The sequence below is a fragment of the Ailuropoda melanoleuca genome, chromosome 2 (assembly GCF_002007445.2).
Source record: "Ailuropoda melanoleuca isolate Jingjing chromosome 2, ASM200744v2, whole genome shotgun sequence".
NCBI lineage: Eukaryota > Metazoa > Chordata > Mammalia > Carnivora > Ursidae > Ailuropoda > Ailuropoda melanoleuca.
The window spans coordinates 180485973-180509578 of NC_048219.1; the positions used below are offsets into that span (position 1 = coordinate 180485973).

The 23606-nt window shown below is 56.0% G+C and overlaps 1 protein-coding gene across 1 annotated transcript; it reads left to right on the forward strand.

Annotated features, from left to right (window-relative positions):
* VIL1 (villin 1) lies at positions 1-23028 on the forward strand. Its single transcript, XM_002913667.4, has 20 exons — positions 1-70; positions 4941-5026; positions 5328-5402; positions 6127-6323; positions 7629-7737; positions 7888-7998; positions 9417-9619; positions 9722-9800; positions 9958-10056; positions 10715-10868; positions 11433-11533; positions 11622-11759; positions 12386-12544; positions 13557-13736; positions 14234-14379; positions 15103-15247; positions 15727-15915; positions 17320-17388; positions 18465-18605; positions 22671-23028. Exons 2-20 carry the CDS (start codon positions 4952-4954, stop codon positions 22782-22784), a joined length of 2484 nt encoding a protein of 827 aa, XP_002913713.2. The 5' UTR covers positions 1-70; positions 4941-4951; the 3' UTR covers positions 22785-23028.
* Positions 23029-23606: the final 578 nt, after the last annotated feature.

Below are 23606 nucleotides of genomic sequence, written 5' to 3' on the forward strand. Positions count from 1 at the left end.
TCGCTTTCCTGCTGCCAGCTTGCCACAACTCCCCGAGACCTCCCAAGTGGCAGCTGCCTCCCCCAGACAGGTAAGGCAACCCTGTGGGACACTGGGGCAGTAGGCGGTGGGAGACGACAGGACAGGGACCCCTGCTTCTTGCTGGCAGCATAGGGCCTCCTGTAGCACCTTGGAGCGGACGTGAGGGAGAGGCTCGGCATTCTGGAGCGTCTGGAAAGAGCAGGGAGCCCAGTGTGGCTTCCTGGGCCTCCAAGGAAAGAATTGTACAGTCTCCACTCTAGACAACTGCTCTTTCAGACCCTCACCTGACGCTAGCTTCCCTTCAGGGGTCAACCATCCCGATTGCCCTTGGATGGGAAGAATCTGGAGACACGGGACTTTGAGATTTAAAACTTGGACACTCCTGGGAGAACCGGAACTAGCTGGTCACCCTGACCTCTCTTGCCTCCCCTTCCCCTGCCCCACCCGGTCTCTTTGTTCATTTGTTCTTTATCTGAAATGGTTTCTTTCTTTGTGCTGCTATTCTCCCTGGCCCTGCTGGGGCCTTGGTGCTCCTGGATCCTAGGGTGTGAGCAACAGCCGTCAGAAACTGAATGGGCAAAGGCAGAGAGAGGCAGGAGGCTGGTGACAGGCAGGGCCCTTTCGGCCCCAGTCCATGCCCCGCCGCCCAAGCACGCACCTCTGTCCCATCTCCCCTCCATCAAGACCCGTCATCTTGGCCTTACCAGCCCCATGTAGCCCAAATGGGTGGAGGGGAGGTAGGAGCCAAGTCCAGACTAGGGTCTTGGGACATGGGGTCCGCCCCTTCCCAGAAAGCCTGCAAAGGCATCCCAGGTCTGCGAGGGGCAGAATCTGTGGGCTGGGATGCTGGGGTGTCCTCACTCCCTGCTCTCATGGGCCTGGGGAAGCAGGAGGGTGTCCTGGGTTTTAGGGCCTGCCACATCCCTGTCTAGCGCAGAACGGCATGACTAGGGACTGAGAGCAGTGACAGCACCCCACAGGTCTCTGAAGCCGGAACCCTGAAGACAGCAGGGCAACAGTTAGGCAAGGAAAGATGGGACCTGGGTGGAGCGGGAGCCCTAACTCCCACCAGGGCTCCAAAACAGTCCACCCCTTCCATTCCACAGTTGTGTCTTCGAGCTCTGTGAATATTGGTTGAGAACTTACTATGTGCTAGGAGCTGGGGGCTACACAGGCGCACAGACTAACTGTCTAGGCCCTTGACCTTGGAGACCTCAGACTTAGAAACAGATCCTCTCATCACCAGGTGGTCAGGGGGTCAAGAGAGGCATGGGTCCAGGATGCCTTGGAGCGCCAGGGGAGTTGCCCTCAGTCTAGCCGGAGGATTCTGGTTAGGTCTCCTGGAAGAAATGAGAGCTAAGCTAAGTCTGAGGGAGCATGTCACATTTAGCCATGTGAGGAAAGGTGGGGAGAGCATTTGGTGAAGGGAAGAGCAGGAGCGAGGACATGGGGGGAGGGGGAGAAGCAGCCTGGGGGGTCAGGGCAAGCAAGCAGTCCCAGCATCACTAGAAGGCTGGGAGTGAGCAGAGAGAGGTAGGGGGTGTGACATTCAGGTGCACGGAGGGGCAGGAGAGGGAGGGGTTCAGGGTGTTGCACAGGTGGATGACTTTGGGGGGGGGTCTGGGAGGAATGGTGCCCTTCCTCAAGTAGGGGGCAGAGAATACTTGGGACCAAGAGTGAGGGGGGGCAGCCAGTGAACTCTATTTGAGGGAGAAGGCAGTGCATATCCAAACCTGGGGCCTTGCTGTGGGCATGGGGGAGTGAGGAGCCCATATTCCTCCCACCAGGTCAGGAGCGACAGACTCTCTGGGGAGGGCCCCCCCGGCGTGGGGGGCAGGGGCGTCTGCTCGGACCAACAAGGATGAGAGCAGGAGCCGTTGGAGAGTATGGGGTACTCTCCAAGTGGGGGTACCCTTGGAGTATGAGCTCACCTCTCAGGGCCGCCCTCCTCGGGATCCCCTTGCCCCCTACCCCAGCGGAGGTTCAGGCTGCTGGAGGTCCGGAATCCTGACTTTCCTCTCGGGAGGGAGGGTGCCGGCTTTTCCAAGTCCCTGCTCCCCCAAATCTCCACTTGTCTGATGGGCAAAACGCGCATCCTCCTGTCTATCCTCAAATCCTCTTCCTGCTCACTCCTAGGATCAGAGCCTGTCCCTAGAGGTCATCTGGTTGACCTGACCCTCTCCCCCCCCATCCCTAGATGAAGAATCGGGGCTTATGTTCCTACGGTTAGTGAGTGTCAAAGAGTCTGTCTCGGAGAAAGGAAGATGCAGACCAAGGTGGCAAATGAAGTAACACGGAAAACATTTTTCTCCTTTGCACCCGAACTGGTCCTACTGACCCCGGGGGTCCTGGGAACCTGCAGTCTCTGTGGGTTGAGAAATACCTCATAGAATGGCCATGGCCCACAGGGACATCAGACAGGGCCCAGGCACCAGGGGCTCCTAGGAGCACAGCGCTGGTGACCGGACAGGGTCCTCTGATCTGCCAGAGGCTGGGCCGGAAGACCTTGACCCAAACTCCAGAATGCCGGGGAGAGACGTCACCCCTCAGGACTCAGAAGAGGGAGTTTCCCAGCTGGAAAGGGCCAGGTCATTGTTCCAAGAGGTGACTCAGAGTCAAGGTGCCAGGAGAGATTAGATAGGGAGGTTCCAGGCTGTCAGCACATGAAGCCTGACCCTCGGGGCCACACGACCTTTCATTCATTGTTCATCAATTCAAGGAGCATTCAAGGAGCCTTCTTGGGGGGCAGCCCTGTGCCAGGCTGTGCCAGGCTGGGTGGATGGCTCGATGGGGAACAGAGGTTGCCTCCAGCCTGATAGGGAGAGGCAGGAAACCAGGGATGAGAGTAACTGGGGACAAGCCCATCTCCACCTTGGCTCATATCAGAGTCTCTGGGAAGTTTTTTGTTTTTAAGATTTTATTTATTTATTTTAGAGAGAGAGCAACCAAGTGGGAGGGTTGGGGGGGAGAGAGAGAGAAAGAGAGAGAGAGAGAGAGAGAATCTCAAGCAGACTCCACACTGAGCATGGAGCATGGAGCCCGATGTGGGCTCATCTTACAACCTTGAGATCATGACCTGAGCCCAAACCGAGGTTGCATACCTAACCGACTGAGCCACCCAGGCGGCCCTCTCTGGGAAGTTTTAAAAACATCCAAAAGGCAGAAAATAAAGTACCCAGGCCTGGGCCCCACCCAGCCTAATTAAATCAGAGTCCGTGGGGATAGACCTGAGCAGCATCAAAGCACTGGTATTGTTTAAAAGCTCCCGAGGTGATTCTGACGAGCAGCTGCAGCAGGGGACAGAGCTACAGCTGAACACGGAAGGGGCCATAGAAGATACCATAAAAGGGGGCGCCTCGGTGGCTCAGTCGTTAAGCATCTGCCTTCGGCTCAGGGCATGATCCCGGTGTTATAGGATCGAGCCCCACATCGGGCTCCTCTGCTGGGGGCCTGCTTCTTCCTCTCCCACTCCCCCTGCTTGTCTCTCTCTCACTGGCTGTCTCTGTGTCAAATAAATAAATAAAATCTTAAAAAAAAAAAAAAAGAAGAAGATACCATAAAAGAAGCTTGGGGGGGGGTTTCTTTCAGCTCAATGGGTGGAGGCTGGTTCACACTGGGAGATTTCACTCTGTCATTGACCCACCCACCCATTCACCCTTCCATCCATCCATCCATCCATCCATCCATACAACCATCCACACAACCATCCATCCATCCATCCATCCATCCAACCATCCACACATCCATCCATCCATCCATCCATCCATCCATCCATCCATCCATCCACTCCACAAAGTGCCCACATGTTTAGATGCTGGGGGTTCAGTACTGAGCAAACAAACATGGCCCCTGCCCTTGTGGGGACTAGACCTTCAGCACCACCAGAACCGTGGCTGAAGGGTGTTTGGGAATAACTAGGAAGGAACACGAAACTGCTGCATACACTGTGGTAAAATGCACATAAGATTTACCATTTTAACCACTTTAATGGACACAGTCCAGTGGCGTTCAGGACATTCATGACCATACAACCATTGCCATTGTCTAGTTCCAGAATTTTTTCATCATCCCAAATGGAAGCTCTAGGCCCACTAGTAGGCCCTTTCCTCCCCCTCCCTCCAGCCCCTGACAGCTGCTGATCCGCTTGCTACGTGTACGGGTGTGCCTGTTCTGGAGAGTTCATATAAATGGACTCACACAACACATGGCTTTTGTGTCCAGTTTCTTGCACGAAGCATAATGTATTCAAGGGTCATTCGTGTTGCAACATGTATTAGTGCTTGGTTCCTTTTTACGGCTGAATAATATTCCATTGTGGGGAGATACATATATATGTGTGTGTGTGTATATATATATATATATATATATACCGCCTTTTGTTGATGGACATTTGGTTGTTGTGAATAACCTTTTGGTTATTGTGAATAGAGTTGCTATGAATTTCAAGTGCAAGTTTTGTTTGAACACCTGTTTGTTTGTTTTTTTCTTTTGGGTGAATACCCTTTTCAGCCCTTACTTATTCTTTGTTTTCCTTTTTTTAAGCCCGTATGATTTTTTTTTTCCAGTCGGAATGGCTTTGATAAAAATTTTTCAAAAAGAAAAATTGTTTGGGGCTAAAGAAGGGCCTTGAATGGCAGCTGAAGAGTGGGGGCTTTAATCAGTTAGGTAATAGGGAGTCAGGGTAGGGGTTTGAGCGAGAGAGGGACAAGATCACAGCTGGGTGGGAAGACTGGAGGCTGGGCCCTCGGCCAATCAGGGGCCAGGGTGGAGCGCCAAGCCCTCACCTCCCCAAGTCCCCGAGCCCTGGCCTTTGGCGCTCTGGCCTCTGGAGCAGTTGGGAGCTCTCCGGGGCTGGGCTGGAAGGGCAGCACCTGAAACACTCCCAGCTCTTCTGTCCTCGCTCTCCCCCACCGCCCCAGGCTCATCCGCCATGACCAAACTGAGCGCCCAAGTCAAAGGCTCCCTCAACATCACCACCCCCGGCGTGCAGATATGGAGGATCGAGGTGAGGCCTGCCGGTGTGTCAGGGCTCTGCGGGCTGAGGGAAGGAAGGCGCCTGAGATTACCCTGCCCTTCTGGGGTGCGAGCCCCTGGTGCCTGTCCCCAAGGCCACCCTCCTGTCTTCTCAGACCTCCCGCTCCTCTTCCTCCACCCATCGTCACATTCGCTCTTCTTCGGGTCAGCTTCCTCATGCCCTCTCCTGCTGGTTCTCTGCCTCTCCCAGCTCTCCCTGGGGTCAGGGAGGCAGGGCAGCTGGGGTTCTGGGTGCTTCTGGGCAGCCCCTCTGAGCTCCTTCCTCTCCCCAGGACATGAAGATGGTGCCTGTTCCTTCCAGCACCTTCGGTAGCTTCTACGATGGCGACTGCTACATAGTCCTGGCTGTGAGTGGGGGGCGGGCCCGGGAGGGGCTGAGCCGACAGCTAAGGCCCCTGTGGATTCAGGGAGGAACCTCGAGGCTGGGGCAGTAGAGAGGGCTGCCCGGGCTTTAGCCCTGGCCAGCATTCGCTGGGTGTGCCCACGGCCCGGCCTTCGTAACAGGGTCAGAGATCGGCGAGGCTCTCCCTGCCCTCGGCTCGCTGAGCTCCCACCTCAGGTGAACTTCTCTGAATGTATAGTCCTGGGGACCCTCTGAGCCAGTAGGATGTCACCCTACCTACCTCAGGTCCATGTTTCCGAAATCCATAGTCCCCTTCGTTTCACCTTCTTGGGTTTTGCCACATCCCGCACTATTTAATGCATTTGTATTTGTCCTTATGTTGACTGACTCGCTTTCCAAATTTAAAGCCATTTATTTAAAAACATAACTCCTCATCATTAGCATAATAAGGGGAAGACGGTGTGGCTATAAATTGCACATTTGTTTGCACACCACCGAATCCTCTTGCAGGCCTCTGACAGCCACTTGCCCCCTGTGTCCCGAGGCTGTGGCGGCCGGGGGCGGTACTCTTGGCTCCTGACCACCCGTGCTGTGCGCTCCCCGCCTCCCCCAAGCTCACCCACTGCCCGGGCCCCACGTGTGTGCGAAGCCATGCAGAGCAGGGAGGTGGGGAGAGGGCACAGGAGCCCAGGGCCTGGGGCACACCGCACGTCCCCTCTCCTCCCTAGATCCACAAGACGGGCAGCAGTCTGTCCTATGACATCCACTACTGGATCGGCCAGGCCTCGTCCCAGGATGAGCAAGGGGCGGCCGCCATCTACACCACACAGATGGACGACTTCCTGAAGGGCCGGGCCGTCCAGCACCGCGAGGTCCAGGGCAACGAGAGCGAGGCCTTCCGAGGCTACTTCAAACAGGGCCTTGTGTACGGAGGGGGAGGGGCGCGCTGCTGCTGGGGAGGGGGCAGAGGGGAGGAGCTGGGGCCAGGAAGGGAGCCTTTCCTGGGGGAGACCCACAATGGGCTTTTGGAGACTTCTTTCCGCTTCCACAAGCCCATTTCTGCCGCTGCCCTGTCCTTGGTCTTTATCCTTCGGCGTGCCCTTTAGCTGCCCCAGGGGCTGTTGTGAAAGTCTGTGCACCCAGAATTTTTGTAAATCAACCCTTATGTTTGTAAATGTTCTGGAAAGCTCGGTCCCGAAGGAGGCCTTCCAGGGCCCCGCATCAAGCCTTCCCTCCGGCCCGTGGGCAGATGACTGTTCCTCCCATCTCTAAAGCAGCACTTTCACACTAAACACCCCAGTTTCTAGCTTTTCTTGCAAAGTCTGAAGTTCTGGCCTCTGGGCTTTTCCCATGGAAACACACAGTCAAGAGCCAAGTTGCTACTGACCAAGTAGAATAGGCCAGAAGCTCTCTGGTGAGCCGCAGTCCCCACCCTTCCCTTTTATCTTGCTCCTCTTCTTCCCACACTTACAGCAACAGCCCACCCCTTTGGGCATTTGAGCTGGCCCCCCTCCTGTCTGCTTGGGCTGCCCCAACAAAATACCATAGAATGAGTAGCTGAAACAAGAGAAATCAATGTTCTCACAGTTCTGGAGGTTGGGAAGGCCAAGATCAAGGTGCCAGCTGATTTGGTTGCTGGTGAGAGCCCCCTTCCTGGCTTGCAGCCGGCCACCTTCTTGCTATGTCCTGCCATGGGGAAGAGTGAGTGCGCTGTCCAGTGTCGCTTCCTATAAGGGCACTAATCTTCACGGGGCCCCACCCTCAGGACCTCATCTAAACTTTATCGAATTCTACCCCCTCCCAAAGGCCCCATCTCCAAATACCACCACACTGGGGTTAAGGCTTCAACATAGGAGTTTGGGAGGGGACACAATTCAGTCCATAGCATCTCCCCTCCCTCCTTCCCTGCAGCCCCCTGTCCTCGGAGTTCTGTCTTGTCCTTCCACAAATCCACATTACCACGCACCCTTCTTTTCAGGCCTTCTCGGCAGGGCAGGGACTGCGGGGCAGGGAGTGAGGCATCTAGGGTGCAAACTTTAAGGAGGCTGAAGAAGGTCACACACATGCAGGCAGAAGACTGACCTTGCACTTGCATGACCCTGAGAGCGAATACCTCAGTGCTGGCAGCTGAGGGACCCGGCCCTCAGATGGCCCAGTGGTAGCCGGGCACCCCAGGCTGTCACGCCTCCCAGCCTGCTCACTCCGTTGGGTCAGCTCCCTCTCTTCTCAGGATCCAGAAGGGGGGTGTGGCTTCTGGCATGAAGCACGTGGAGACCAACTCCTACGAGGTCCAGCGGCTGCTGCACGTCAAGGGCAAGAGGAACGTGGTGGCCGGAGAGGTGGGCATCGGCCAGGGCCCTGAGGCATGGCGTCCTGTCTCCCCTCCCAGGCCAGGTGGAGGGGTGAGGGCAGGGAGGAGGTGGGGAAGAGATGTGGATGGTGGCAAGTATCTGAGTGGAGGCTCACCTCCCCTCTGGCTGGCGCTCCAGGTGGAGGTGTCTTGGAAGAGTTTCAACCTTGGGGATGTTTTCCTCCTGGACCTGGGGAAGATTATCATCCAGTGGAACGGGCCGGAGAGCAACCGCATGGAGAGACTCAGGGTAAGTGCTGCCCACGCCCCGCCCCTCTCCCCAGTCCCACGCTGCCCTCACCGGCTCCCTCCCATCCGCCCCGCCCCTCTCCTGCCAGTCACACTCGCCAGACTTCTGCCACCCCCCAACCAGCCCCCAGGTCCCCAGGCCTCTCCCGGCTGACCGCCCTGGATGGTGTGTTCAAACGTGGAGCCGTCTCCGTGTGTATGTGGAGACGTAGGCATGTTGGGCTTTGCATGCATTCTCATGGCACGTCCGCTGAGGTTTAACGAGTGTCTGCTGCAGGGTGGACCCCGGGACAAGATGCGGGGGTGAACTGAGTGGGCAGAGCCCCGCCCTGGCTCTGGCCTCCAGCTGGGAGAGACAGACATGAAGAGAGTAGCTGAGAAGTGAGGGGTGGGCACGCGGCCCTGGGAGTTCTGGGAAGGCTTCCCGGAGGAGGTGGGATGGGAAGGAGAAGGCCCTAAGGCAAGGGAGAAGTGGCTGGTGGGGGGCACAGGATGGAAATTACAGGGAGCTGGGAGAAGAGAGAGGTCTCACTCTCTCTCTCAGGTTGTGTTCTGGGGCCAGAAGGCTGTGTAAGAGGGTTGGGTTCCATTCTTGGTGCCCAGGAGGTCTGAAGGTCATCCTGACTCGTGAGTGGAGAAGGAGTGTGGAGGGGCTGCGGGGAGGCAGGGAGCCGGTGGCCATCTACGTGAGGATGGGAGGAGGTGCCTGGGTCCCTGGGACAGGAAAGGGGATCCATTGGTCTTAGCTGCGGGGTGGATGTGGATGGGAAGGAGTCCCATTTCCCGAAATGGGAAAGACCAGGAACAACACATTGGGGCGGGAGGGGGTGGAAATCGAGGTCAGTTTGGGGCATCTTAAAACGGGTTCTCATGGAAGTTGGGGAGAGGGGAGGAGAGCAGAGAGCTGCGCTGGTGACAGAGCGAGGAAGAAGCCCGGGGACTGGGGCTGGGGACAGAAATGCCAGGAGGTTGAGGAGGGGGAGCCAGGGTGTGAGTGTGTGTGCGCGTGAGGAAGTGTGCCGCGTGTGCACGCACACATGTGTGAGCACACTGAGGCTGTGTACATGCAGTCGCGTGCGTACATGTGCGCGTGCACATGCGAGCTCACTTTGGGGCAAAGAGACTGAGCCCTATGATGTCCAGGGCTCCACTTTTGTCCAAAACTGTGAAGCAAAATCACAAATGTCAAAGTCAAAACTGAAGGCCCAGCAAGTGCACCCCAACAGCCCCCCTGCCAACGAGAAAACTGCTTCACCGATGGGGTTCACTTGGGTCCCTCATGGGGTACAGGCAGGACAGGTGCCTCGTCCGCTGGGGCCACTGGAGGCGGGGCCAGGCTCTCCTGGCACGGCTGGGGGTGGCGGACACGGCCCTGTCCCCCCGCCACCAGCCTTCACCGTCCCCGGGGCCTCCCTGCAGGGCATGACCCTGGCCAAGGAGATCCGAGACCAGGAGCGCGGTGGGCGAACTTACGTGGCCGTGGTGGACGGGGAGAACGAGAAGGAGACCCCGAAGCTGATGGAGATCATGAACTATGTGCTGGGCCAAAGGGGGTCGCTGAAGGCCGCTGTGCCCGACACCGTGGTAGAGCCGGCTCTCAAGGCTGCCCTCAAGTTGTACCAGTGAGTGTCCAGCTGGGCTCTTGGTGGCCGCGGGTGGGGGCCCCCGGGGGGGCTGGGCTGTGGGACCCTCCCGCTTGTCCCTGCTGTGCCTTTGTCCTGCAGCGTGTCTGACTCCGAGGGAAAGCTGGTGGTTAGAGAAGTTGCCACGAGGCCACTTACCCAGGACCTACTCAGTCATGAGGTGAGAGGGTGTGGAGACCCCCAGGCCCAGCTCCCATCCCGCTGCACCTGCCCGCTTTCCCCCAGGTGGGAGCAATGCCAGGGGCTGGAGCCATTTTCGTGCCAGCGCCTCCCGCACGCTCGGGCTCCCTCACTGTGTCTCTCGCTCCCACCTGTAGGACTGTTACATCCTGGACCAGGGGGGCCTGAAGATCTACGTGTGGAAGGGGAAGAATGCCAGTGCCCAGGAGAGGACAGGAGCCATGAACCAGGCACTGGTGGGCGTGGGGGTCAGGGAGGGGAGGGGAGAGAAACAGACGCAGCAGGGAGAGGGAAGTGGGGTCAGACCGGGTGTAGCGCCAGGCAGAGGCCTTGGAAAGCTCTGGGCCTGACCCAGCTGGGGGTGCTGAGGGTCAGTTCCATAGCTGTCTTGGGGGGTTCTCTGCACGCCAGGGGGCCAGGCTCCAGGCAACCCGGGGGCCTCCTCAGGATGTGAGCTCCCACCTCAAGCTCGGTTCAGAGAAAGGAGGGAGAAATGGAGGCTGGCCTTCCTACAAGACGGGATTGGGTCAGCTGGGGGGCTGGGGCCAAGTCAGAGTTTGGGGTCCTTATCAGGGCTAGAGTCAGTAACCCTAGCTGGCTTGGGGTCAGCCTTAGAATGGGGGTTGGGTTCAAGGTTGGAGATGGCAGCTGGCAATTGGGGTTAGAATTGAGCTAAGGCCAAGTTTGGGGTCTCGGGTTTTGGGGTTGGGGCCAGAGCAGGGCTTAGCTTTGGGGTCAGCACTGGGACTGGGGTTGGGTTCAAGTTTGGGCTTGGGAGCAGGGGCAGGTTTGTGGTTGGGTCTGATTGGGGTTCGAGCCAGCCTGTGGCTGGCATCGGGGGACTGCGGGACTTAGGAGAGGGACACAGACCCAGACACCCCTTTCTCTTCCCAGGACTTTATCAAAGCGAAGCAGTACCCGCCGAGCACGCAGGTGGAGGTGCAGAACGATGGGGCCGAGTCAGCTGTCTTTCAGCAGCTCTTCCAGAAGTGGACGCTTCCCAGTCGGACTTCAGGCCTGGGCAAAACCCACACCTTGGGCTCTGTGGGTGAGGACCGGCCCGAGGCATGGTGGGGTCAGGAGCCAGTGTGGGGCTAGGAAGACACCTGCACCTGCCTCCTGTCCTCCTTCCCAGACACGCCTCTTCCATGCGCTCTTTTCCCCTGGCTCTGGGCTCCCCCGGTAGGGCGGGGACACGAGGGAACATGGGTAGACTGAGCTGTCCCACAAAGGGAGCTGAGAAGCACCTGTCTTTGCTTTGGAATGGGGTTGTCTCCCTGGAAACCAGACAGCGTCAGTGTCTCACCAGACAATATTTGCTGAAGGCAAGCTCAGCTCCAGGCCCCTGGAGGAGGATAAAAGTGTTGTCCTCTCCTGGCTCCTCTGGGAGGCCCTGGTGAAGCCCGAGTCTTGGGGTGGGAGATAGGGTTTCACGTTAAAACTTCCACTCTCTAGCTCTGTGGCCTTGGGTAAACCATCCGATCTCCCTAGCCTCGGCTTCCCATCTGTAAAATGGATCTAAGAATTGTAGCTGTCACTCAGGGCTGTTGTGAGGACCTGGGGGACCTCAGCTTGTGACAGCTGGTGTCCTGATTCCCCTCCCCCCCTCCAGCCAAAGTGGAGCAGGTGAAGTTTGATGCCACGTCCATGCACGTGCAGCCTCAAGTCGCTGCCCAGCAGAAGATGGTGGACGACGGGAGCGGGGAGGTGCAGGTATGGGGAGGGTGGGAGGCTGGGGCTGGGTGGGGTGGGGTCGGCGGCACCTGTCTTGGCCCTCACACCAGCCTGGTACTGGCCCCAGGTGTGGCGCATTGAGGACCTGGAGCTGGTGCCGGTTGATTCCAAGTGGCTAGGCCACTTCTACGGGGGCGACTGCTACCTGCTGCTTTACACCTACCTCATCGGCGAGAAGAAGCACTACCTGCTCTATATTTGGCAGGTCAGCCCCCCGCCCCCCTCCTTCCAGAGCACAGCCGGCTCAGCTCCCACTCTGCTAGAGCCCTGCCAAGTGGCCATCACCCTTGAGTTGAATACCTCTGGTGATGGGGAGCTCACCCCTTTTTCCATCTTGGGACTGCTTTGGCTATGAGATCCCACTGGCACAGGGTACCCCCATTCACAACCCTTGCCCCTTCTCTGTGTTCTTGGAGTCTCTCTTCCAATTTCCATGGCTTCCAGAACATTCCCTTCAACTGCTCAAAGCACCGTGGGTTTCTAGGTCCAGATGTGAGTGAGTATGCAGGGAGATGTTTCGGTGTTGGGGGTAGTAGTATGGTAGCCATGGTGTCTCCCTGAGTAAGAAAGAGAGGAGGTCTGTGGTCAAGGACAGGGTAGCAGGTGAACTAGGATTGACCGGGGGCTGGGAAATGTTTAGGTGTGGGTCTGGGATCAGAACGGGTCTGGGTCACTTTGGGTTTGAGCTGTGTCCAGAACGGTGTTTGGTGGGGCAGACAGTGGGGTTTGGGGCCAGGTGAGAATCGGGCATGGAGTTGTTGCTGCGGCCCGGGATGGGCTCAGAACTGGGGCCGACCGCCTTCCCCCCACTTCCATCGTGCTTGTCCCCAGGGTAGCCAGGCCACCCAGGATGAGATAGCAGCCTCTGCCTACCAAGCCGTCATCCTGGACCAGAAGTACAACGACGAACCGGTCCAGATCCGGGTCCCGATGGGCAAGGAGCCACCGCACCTCATGGCCATCTTCAAGGGACGAATGGTGGTCTACCAGGTGTGGCTGCTGGCCCGTGGTGCCTGGCAGGACCCAAGATTGTCGCGGGGTGGGGATCAGGAGATGGGGAAGGGGACCTGGGGCGGGGGGGGGCTGGGGGTGAAGTGCGTCCTTCGTAGGAGAGGACTGTGTGAGACCCCGTCACCCATGTGGAACCATCTATAGAAACCGCATTCCGTGCTTGAAGAACGCGGAATGAGTGCGCAGCATGGGCAAGTTGCATTTGTCTCTACACCCGTCCCCCGGGGGCCTCTGCCTGAGAAAGGCGGGTCTTTGGGCTAGATTTGCACACATGGTGAGCCTGGCCAAACAGCCCGGTGCCTTCCAACATAATGGAATAGACATTTCAGCAATCAGCTGTTGATCCAGCGCCTGTGAAGCCTGCAGCCCTCTGCCGGAGCCGGGACTGGAGAAGGCCGTGTGTCCCCCGTTGCTGGTCTTGTTGAGAGAGTGGTGAACTCACAGCCCTAGCAGGGCACTGTGGGGTTAAATCCAGACCCACATTCACCGAGGGGCGCGAATACTGGGGCAGGCAGGGAGTTCGTGCTGGAGGGGGGGTTTGGAGGGGCTCTTGACATCAGGGTCAGAGTCGAGACGCTCAGCAGAGGTAACATGAGGGTATGCCGTGCAGGGGCACAGCAAGGACAAAGGCCCAGAGGAGGGGATCCACGCGGAACAGGGAGAAGCTTAATGGGAGGGTCTGGAGAGAGCAGAGTGAGTCTGGAAGGGCCTGTGGGGCCTTCAAAGGCTGGGCTGAGCTGGTTCTAGTCTATAAGCAGTGGGGAGCCATTGAAGATTTCTGAGCGTGGAGTGCCACGACCAAAGCAATGCTTTGGAAAGGCTAGTCTGGTGATGATGCCTCAGAGGACCTGGGGGCGGGCAGACCCCACCCCAGCCTCTCTTCCGCTCTGTTCTCTGTGCCCCTCTTGAGAATCTTCCATCATCTGTATTAAGTTGCTCCCACCTCTCTCTCTCTCTCTCTCTCTCTCTGCCTTCTCCCCACACGCTGCAGGGAGGTACCTCCCGGGCCAACAGCCTGGAGCCGGTGCCCTCCACACGGCTGTTCCAGGTCCAGGGAACCAGCTCCAACAACACCAAGGCCTTTGAGGTCCAAGCCCGGGCCAGCTCCCTCAACTCCAATGACGTTTTCGTCCTTAAGACCCAGTCCTGCTGCTACCTGTGGTGCGGAAAGGTATGGGCAGGGGCCGGGGGCCTCCCCCTCCCCAAGTGGCTCTTAGGGGTCCCCAGGCCTCAGGGGAGCCTCCGGCCAGTAGGTCTTTCGGGCTCGTTTCCCATCTGCCCCTAGCCGGTCTCCCTCCGCCCTCACGTTCTCTGCTCTGCGCCTGGTTCAGTTTCTCTCATTTGGCTTGTCTCTGTCTGTCCCAGTGTTGGTCTGTCTTTGTGTCCGGGGCTCTCTCTCACTGTCCCGGTACCTGCTGCTGCCTCTCCACTGATCTCAGGCTCTTGGATTCCTTCTCTTGCCCCGTAAGGGGGGTGCAGACTCCTGTCCCCTCTGCCGTTCTTTGGAGTGTCCAGGACAGAGGAGGGGTGCGCATAGGGTCCCGATCCAGGCAGGAGGGGCCCCCTTGGACCCAGGAGCTCTGGGCCAGTAAACGTGGTAGAAGGGTGGGGGGGAGGTGTGGCAGTAGAGATGGTCTCCCCCAACACAGCTGACCCCCCTTTCCCCAGGGCTGTAGCGGGGACGAGCGGGAGATGGCCAAGATGGTTGCAGACACCATCTCCCGGACGGAGAAGCAAGTGGTGGTGGAAGGGCAGGAGCCGGCCAGCTTCTGGGTAGCCCTGGGTGGAAAGGCTCCCTATGCCAGCTCCAAGAGGTAGGTATGGGGTCCGTCTGCCTCCAGCTCACCTTCTGAGGCTAGGGAGCCTCCCAGCACCTCCAGTCCCTGGCCCAGAGTCTGCAGCAAGCATGGACTGAGGACCCTGTGTACCAGGTCCCCGGGGCTACAAGATGAAGAAAGAAGGGGCCGCCCATTGGGCCCTCAGAGCCCCTTGAGCACAGGGGCTGTGTGTGTGCTAGCAAGCCTGGGGCCTGGGGGGGGGGCGGGTTCTTGGCAAATGGAGTTCACGGGCAGCAGGAAGGAACTCAAGGAGAGCGGCAGGGCTTGCCCTTGGGGAAGAAGCTGCCAGAACCCTGGCCTTTAGTCCTGACACAGGACCTGGATGCTGAGAGGCCCCAGCTGTAAACACTCTTTCCAATGGTTTTTCTAAAGAACACCCATGGTCCGCTATTCCCTCGTTCAGAAGTGAAAGGGCATTTCTGCAGTGGCAGGGGGAGGCCTAGAAGGAACATAGCAGAACTTCCCAACAGGCCTGGGCCTGCCGAAGAGCCTCTGGAATGCAGGGCCTCGAGCGCGGCAGTGGGGATTTCTCCCTCCCTAGAGCTCTCAGAGGCTTGCAAGGAGGGGGATGCTTTTCGTCTGATCAGAAAAAAGAGCATTTTCCGAGAAGCAGGGCTTTCCGCATGGAAATTCTGTGTCCTCCATTCTTCCTTCCTCACACCTTCTTCTTGCCGACACAATTTTCTCCGCATCCTGCAGATTGCAGGAGGAAACCCTGGCCATCGCCCCCCGGCTCTTTGAATGTTCCAACAAGACCGGGCGCTTCCTGGCCACAGAAATCCCTGACTTCAATCAGGATGACTTGGAAGAGGACGATGTGTTCCTGCTCGATGTCTGGGACCAGGTAGGATTGAGCCCGGGGCCCTCCCTTCCCACCAGCTCAAGCCCCAGGGCCAAGAGATAGTGACTTTATGGACAGGTAATTTTTGACATTTTCTTGCCTCCCTCATTCATTCTTCCTGGGGGTAGTATTATGAACAGCAAAAGCCTAAGGAAGAAGGAGGTGGGTAGGGAGGACCGTGCTCCCAAGGGGCTGCGGGACAGGATGTGTTTTCCCAAAGCCCCAGTTTCTTTCACAAGGCAGAAGCATGTTTTTGAGGGTCTGCGGCTCGGGAGAGGCTGGGGGTCCCACACTGGCAGAATCTCCGAGCAGAGGACATCTGTCCAAGCTCTTCATCTCCCAGATGCAAAGTCCAGATGAGATGGGGCCTGCCCAAGGTCACCCAGCTCCACTGTCGGGCATCGGAGCCTGGCTGAACCCAGGCGGAGCCCGGTGGGCCAGGGAGGATGGGAAGGCCAGCCTGAACTCTGGATTCTGCACAGGTCTTCTTCTGGATTGGGAAGCACGCCAACGAGGAGGAGAAGAAAGCCGCGGCCATCACGGCACAGGAATACCTCAAGACCCACCCCGGCGGCCGTGACCCCGAGACCCCCATCATTGTGGTGAAGCAGGGACACGAGCCCCCCACCTTCACAGGCTGGTTCCTGGCGTGGGATCCCTTCAAGTGGAGTGTGAGTGGGCCAGCCCCCCACTATCCTTACAGCCCAGCACGACCTTCTCCAGGAGGCCGCTTACGGCACAGCGCAAGGGCAGGGCAGACCCCCAGGCTTTTCTATTCGTTGTGATAAATGACCAGTGATATATTTTTAAAGAGGTCCGAGGGGGCCTTGAATAAAAAGTCAGACTGGGTAAGCCCATGAAGCCCCCTGGTGAGGGGGAGGGAAGGGAGTCTATCAAGCACCCAGGCTTGTGACTCTGCCTTGTTTGTGTACTAATGGAGCTCAAAGCTGTTGGACCTTCTTGCCAAGAGCTGTACTGACCACTTGAACTTAAATTAACTGAAGTTAAATGAAATTAAAGATTCGATTTCTCACAAGCCCCAAGCTAAGTGCTCCGTAGCCATCCGTGGCTAGTGGCTCCCAGGTTGGACAGCGCAGAGAAGAACATTTCCTTCATTCTAGAAACTTCAGGACAGTGTTGTTGGCTCCTCAAGCCGGATGAAAATGACACACGTCAGTTCTAAAGGACAGACAAACGTCTTCCTGGCACCCACTTCTAAGCAAAATGGGTCACACCTGGAGTCCTTAACAGAGGGACAGGGAGTCAGACTTCCACAGGACTTTCCTGAACTGGCCCCAGACAGAAGCAGAGGGCAGGTCCTCAAAACGGAAGCCCGTGCAAGTGTTCTGCAGGAAGGAGGAAGATTAGGGCCTGGTGCCTTTGGGTGCACGAAAATTGTACAACAGATGAGTTTAGGGAAATAGAGCTTAATTTCCTCAAATACATGTTTTGAAAGCATTGGTTCAGGGCTGAGTTTAGTCCTGAGGGCAGATCACACAAACCTCAAGCCTGCGGACCTAGATGCCAGAACTTCTTAGACTCATCTCAGGGTCCCAGGGCCACAGCTCTGGCAGCCCTTCCCTCCCTCCAGGCCGCGCTGGCTGCTCTCTCTGGCATCAGCAACACCGCAGTCATCATGCACCTGCTTGGGGCCAGGCCCTGGGAGTATGGAGAGGCCGCTCCTCGTGGGGCCAGGGTCCCTTGGACTCCCTTCATCCTTCTGTAGCATGGTCCCCCCCCCCCCCCCCCGCCGCCGGGTGTTCCCCAGAGCCTCCACAGTGTGGGCGGCCTCTCACGGCTGCACGTCACTGCTCACACTGCCTCTGAGGGCGGCTTCCATCCCCACGTGGGGCTGAGCGGGGCCTTTCCTGACCATCAGTCCCTTGGGTGCCCACCCTCCCCATCTAGCCTCCTTTTTTAGGTCCCTCCGCAGCCCCCACCTGAGCCCCCTCTTCCCCTTCCCATCCCCAGGCCTTAGGCCAGCCTTCTTTCAACCCCTCCCCCGCCAAAGGAAAACATTCTTCCATGTCCTCTGCTGAGAGCTGGGTCTCACTTGTTATTGGCTTTATGTGCAGAACACCAAATCCTATGAGGATCTGAAGGCTGAGCTCGGAAACTCTGGGGACTGGAGCCAGATCACTGAGGTGAGTAGTGGGCAGGCGGCTGGCTGACGACGGTCAGCCCCATGGGAGCTGAGAAAGCTCCAGAATAGAGAGCAGGGTCCTGGGCTTTCCTTTCCACCACGTCCTCCCGCTGCTCATGGAAGTGCTTTTCCCTGTTCAACTTCAAGGCCACCAGCTATTTTTCTTCCTCCATGTCTGAGTCTGATCATGCGTGAAAGTCTGGGTGAGGGGAGCCGGGAGCGAGGTGGGGACAGCTGGTTAAAACGCAGGTCCTAAAGTCCCACTCACTCCCCTGAATTCTGGTTCGTGGAATTGGGATGAGCCCCTGGGAATATGCCTTTTTTAAATGCAGAGCCAGGTGATTTGATAGAGTTAGTCTGCGGTCTCCACTTCGAGAAACGATGATTCGTCTGCTGTGGTCACCCCTGGGGTCCCTTTCTCCAGGTGGAAACTGCAGACTCAGTTAGTGAACAGAACCTCACTGAGCCCTTTGGCCCCGGGTTATGGAAACCTGAAAGCAAAACCTTTCCTTCAAAAAGTTCACAGCCTTGCAGGTGAGGCAGGACCAAGCAGACTGTAGAAATGTGTCCAGAACACGAGAGCAATTTCACAAGCTGCTGGGGTAAGCAGCAGATAAGCCCCGCTCGTCGGCCCCACCCTCAGGCTGAGTACCCCGTGTGCTCAATAAACCCTTGTTGGTGGACTGATGGCTCAGGCAGGAAGGCATGGCTTTAGCAAGGCTAAAGGAATTTACTGATGACAGTTTCATGACAGATAAGAGAAAGAGGGTCATAAATAAGGTGGACTTAGAAGATCTGTGGCAAGCCATGGAGAAGTTCATAAGTCATAGAACAAAATAATCATTTTGGACCCAATGGCTTCGGTTGGGTACAAACCACCAAGTTTTAGTTCACAGGTCCAATCAGGTGCTGTGTTCTTATGGGGAGTGTGTGTATGGGCAGGTGGATGGGTGGGGGGTGGTCATGGAAGGCTTCTCGAAGGAGATACTCTAGAATCAATGTTGACCCCGGAGAGAAAGGCAGCCTGGGAAGTAGCCACAAAGCAGAATGAACCAGTAGTTTCCTTCTTTTCCCTAGGAGATCACCAGCCCTAAACTGGACAAGTTCAATGTGAACACCAACCTCACTTCTGGGCCTCTACCCATCTTTCCCCTGGAGCAGTTGGTGAACAAGTCTGTGGAGGAGCTCCCGGAGGGTGTGGACCCCAGCAGGAAGGAGGTAGGTCAGACTCGAGGGGGAGGATGAAGAGAGCTGGGGGGCCGTCTGCTGGACTGGTGGACTGATGGCTCAGGCAGGAAGGCACAGGTAGATAGGGCAAGGCTAAGGGAATTTATTGATGACAGTTTCATGACAGATAAGAGAAAGAGGGTCATAAATGTGGGGACTGACCCCCAGATTGCGCCCTGCAGGTGATTAGGTGCTGGGGCTGCCTTGCTGAACAAAACAGACCTGCTCTCCACCTTTACGTGAGGTGACATCTCAGTGGGGACAGAGGGTTCAAAGGACCCTGATTACATTACGGTTTAATTTTGGTGATGATAAGCGCCCCAAAGGTGAACTACAGGGGCCACAAAGAGTCTTCCAAAAAGGAACCTGACTTAGAGAAGATTTCCTTCTGAAAGGTGAACAGGACTTATTCAGGCAAAATGGACTATTCCTGGAGAAGGGAACAGCATGTGTGAGGCCCAGAGGCAGGGAATGAGCACAGAGGCCAGCGTGACTGTGGTGTGCAGAGCGGGGGGCAGCAGGCTGAGGGGCTGGGGGCCTGAGCAGTGCCTGCTACGCCCCGTTAGGGAATGAGGTGTCTGTCCTGAAAGTGGACAGGAGCCATTATGGTTGAAGCAGGGGAGTGGCGGGAGCGGCTGTCAGGTTTATGCTTTTAAGAGATCACCACAGGGGCACTTGGCTGGCTCCGTTGGCAGAACGTGTGACTCTTGATCTTGGGGTTGTGAGTTCGAGCCCCATGTTGGGTACAGGGATTACTTAAAAATAAAATCTTTATTTATTTTTTTTTAAAGATTTTTAAACTTTTTAAAAGTAATCTCTGCACCCAGCATGGGGCTCGAACTCACAACCCCAAGATCAAGAGTCACATGTTCCACTGATGGAGTCAGCCAGGCACCCCCAAAATAAAACCTTCAAGAAAAAAAAAAAAAGATCACTATAGCTACTCAGTAAAGGGACTGGAAAGTGGCAAAAGCAGCAGCCAGAGGCAGGCCTAGTGGTGGATGGGAGCCCAGATAGGTGGTGGCTGGGGAAGTGGAGGGAAGAAGGTGGTTTAGAGAAATTTTAGGAGGTAAAGTCAATGACACTTGGTAATTATGGGATGAAGGGTGTGAGGTTGTCGGGGGAGGCAATTGTGTCATTTTCTGACATAAACAACAACAACAAAAAAACCCCTGCATCAGACTGAGCTTAGAAGCGGATCCCCGTGAGTTTGGCGGTAGCCATGCTGTTCTAGGCAGACGGGGACATCCGGGGACATCCGGGCTGATGATGCACGCCGGGTTGGTGGGCAGACTCTTCTGAGACCCCCCAGGCCAGAGACCCACCAGTGCACCGTCCTTATGGTTGCTGCCACTGCAGGCCCACGCAGGTCACTCGTGGGGACAGAGTATGGCAAGAAGAGAGCTTGTTACAAATACATTTCCAATACTCATTCCCACTATAGGAAGACCCAAAATGGATGGCAAATCTGGCTTGATGGGGGTATCAAGAGACAAAGTACTCTGGTTATGGTAAACCATAAAGGCGTCTTGCGAATGAATTAAGGAATCTACAAAAGAAAGATGCCTGATCTCTCCAAGTCTGTTAGGGGTTTGGGTCCGATATGTGTTCAAGGGTATTGTTCCCAGAGCATTTGCACCCTGCCCTTCACCTTGGAGACCATGTTCATGCCTTCTCTCCCAGATCTACCCATCTGTGTCCTCACTGGAATACTGGGATGATCCCAACATATTTTTTGTAACAGTGATGCTCTGAATATTATTTGCCCAGCACCTGGTACATAGAAAGTGCTCTGTAAATGTAAGGGGCTGAGAAAACTGGACAGAGGGGAAGTGACTTGACATAGCTACTTAGCCCCGAGTCAGAGCAAGAATCAGGTCTTCGGAGTCCTGCTGCTACTGTCATATCACGTGGCATGAAGTATTTCTAAAAGGAGGGGCAGCCAGTGTTACTGACCCAGGAGACCGATAGGAGGCTGAATGGGTGGTGAATTCTGAATGGGACAAACAGAATCAAGACAACCCTACCATGTAGACACACTCTACAAAATCAGTTGTCTATTGCTGACTTTTTAAAAAGATTTATTTATTTGAGAGTGAGAGCAAGTGTATGTGCGAGGGGCAGGGGAGGGGCAGAGGGCGAGGGAGGGAGAATCCCGAGGGGGTCCTCTCTGAGACAGAAGCCCAACACATGGGGCTTGATCTCCAGACCCTGAGATCATGACCTGAGCCGAAACCAAAAGTCGGACGCTTAACCGACTGCACCACCTGGGCGCCCCAGCACCTTGTGAGAGCTGTAGGTCAATGTTCAGTGGGGAGAGTAGGAGAGGTCTTCACGCCTCTGGCTGCTTCAGACTCAGAAGGGGAGCCAGTGACAAGGAACAGTGGGACGGTGGGTCTGGCTGCAGGCAGTAGCAAGAGGGTAATCTAAGTGTTTTGAGTACCAATGAGTAAACCACGGAGAGGCGGATGTGGGTATGGGTGAGGCCAGTAATCAGCTGGCAGGACGACAGAGTCCAAGAGCAGGACTAGTGGAAAGATACAAGTCCACTGGGATGGGCAGTTCCTGCTATCTGCCCTGGGGGTCAGAGTCCAGAAGTCTCAGCCAAGCTGTGGAGCCAGCCTGGCTGGGGCCAGGGAGGGCACCTGCAGCCACGGCTGTGAGGGACCTGGGGCGGGGGTTTGCTCCAAAGCAGTTTGGGGCAGGCAGCTCTTCCCCATGCACTGATGCCCAAACCACTCACCTTTCCTGTCTTCTTCCCTGCCTGGGGGAGTGGGCAGGGCTCTCGGGGACTTGAGAGAATGTCCGGGGCGGAGGAGGCAAACCTAAAGACAGGTTAGAGAACTGAGGCATCAGAACCACCCGAGCTTGAAGTCCACCTACAGATGTTGTCCAAGCTGTTCAGTTAAGGGCTCTCTGCAGGAGTGGATAAAACACTCCTGGAGTGGGGGGGGGTCACACTGAAAAGAAACCCATGGCTCTTCCCACCCCGTCCCCTTCTTGGTGCTAGGGGGCAGAGATGAAGGCTGGATACCGTTTTATAGCAGCTTCAGTTTGGGGTTCTCACGTGACTGTGCGTTGAGGGTACCTGGCTTGCCTTAAGCAGCATCACTATTATATTCTGTTGGGGAGGAGCAAAGGTCATTTCAGGCAATCCCTTCATCTTATGGAGAAAGAGAATACCCCTGGCTTAGAAAGCTGTCTCTCAGTCATGATCTCTAAGCCAAGAGTAAAAAAGTAGAATTGTGCTATCCAAACTTCTAGATCATTCATAGGATGGGAGAAGCCGGTATAAGTGAGTCATCCAAATATTTCGTTCCCCATTCAGAATAGCCAGGGGTTTTTGCAAGTGCCACAGCCGTACCTGTGCACGAGACTGTGGCTTGCTGGGCCCTTTGCGCTGGGCCGGCCAGCCTGCTCACTTGGTCCCCAGCAAGGTAGGGCCCAGGAGGCGAGCGCCTTGCAAGGGTCATGGCTTTTGCTAGCAGAGCTGGGCCTCCTGTGGTAACAGCAACGGAGTCTCATATTCAGAGCTGGGTGGATTCTGTTCTGTGGCTCATGTGCTTACTCCGTGGGCCGGACTTACAGGAACAAGGATCTTCTCGCTTAGGTTCACTGTTTACTAAGACAGATGATCAAGATACCTTGTTTCCACTGCCCTTTCATGTGTAATATTATTTTCATCCCCATAAAAGCATTACAAAGAAGCAAAAATTGGCCTTTAAGATTTTTCTCCCGTTTTAGAAAGAGGAAAACTAAGACGTTCTCTTAATAAATTCCCTAGCCAAGTCCAATGTCCCAATTCTTATTTCAGAGCTAGGGTGCACTTGTCAACAGGAGCTCAGTCTACTTCATGTTGATCACGTTCCAGATTCAGGGATCACACTTCTTAGACCTCAACATGCCACCTGGCTCCTCCCCATCTCTGTCCGGGTTCTCCCACCACTACCTGTCATGGCTCTTCATGTGCCTGCTACGACACACCTATAGGACTCAGCCAAGTAAACCCCGGGGAAGAACGTGACCGTTGCCCTCTGGTTCCTCTCTCCTTTCTAGGAGCACCTGTCCATCGAGGATTTCACCAAGGCCTTGGGGATGACACCCACTGCCTTCTCTGCCCTCCCTCGGTGGAAGCAACAAAACCTCAAGAAAGAAAAAGGCCTGTTTTGAGAAGCAGGAGTGGTTGTGGTTGGAGAGCAGTTCCCTACCTTGCTCACTGTCTCATTGTTTTCATGACTGGTTTATTAGTCCTATACTAATTGAAGTGAAATTCTACCTGTGGGCAACCTACCTATTCTTCCAGAATGGTACCTCCGTAAGGAGACTGTGGTCCCAATTTCAGCTCTTCAGAAGGTGGTCGCATTGTTTCGATCCAGTGGTGTTAATGTCACTTTTAACCATCCTGTTCTAGAGCTTTCCCTTCTTAGAAGAGCAAACACTCCACACAACATTCGAATTCTGAGGAGCCATCCCTAGGTTTTCCTCTCCTGCGACCAATTTTTATCGGAAAGCGGGCTGAAGCCTTCTGCAGTTTCATATCTTTCCCAGAGTAATGGCTTTTCCTTTTCACATACCTTCCTCGCTGACTTAGGTGAGAAGTTAAAGGGCACTCCTTCTTTGCAAGAGTTGAATGGCCTGGGAAAAGGCCCCGTTAGGAAGTTTCACGACACTAACTGGTCCCCGGCGAGAGCAGCATAGCCACTGGGCCTAGAATGGAGGTCATTTCACCCCTGCCTGGTACTAATAAGGCAAAGGGTGAGCTTAATTAGCTAAGGCCAAGGCCGAGTTTACAAACTGTTATCCAGGACCTCTGCCAAGCTTCCCGGGCTCCTCCAGTGAAAACAAGAACTCGGTGCTGCCTCCAGCCATTTGTCAGTTTGCCCTTCCATTTCCTTTAAGGTGTAATGGTGCTGCATGGAAGGCCAAGTCAGAAGACCAACAGAAAGTGATTTCACAACCTCAACAAATGGTTGTTAAGTGTCTGCAAGGATA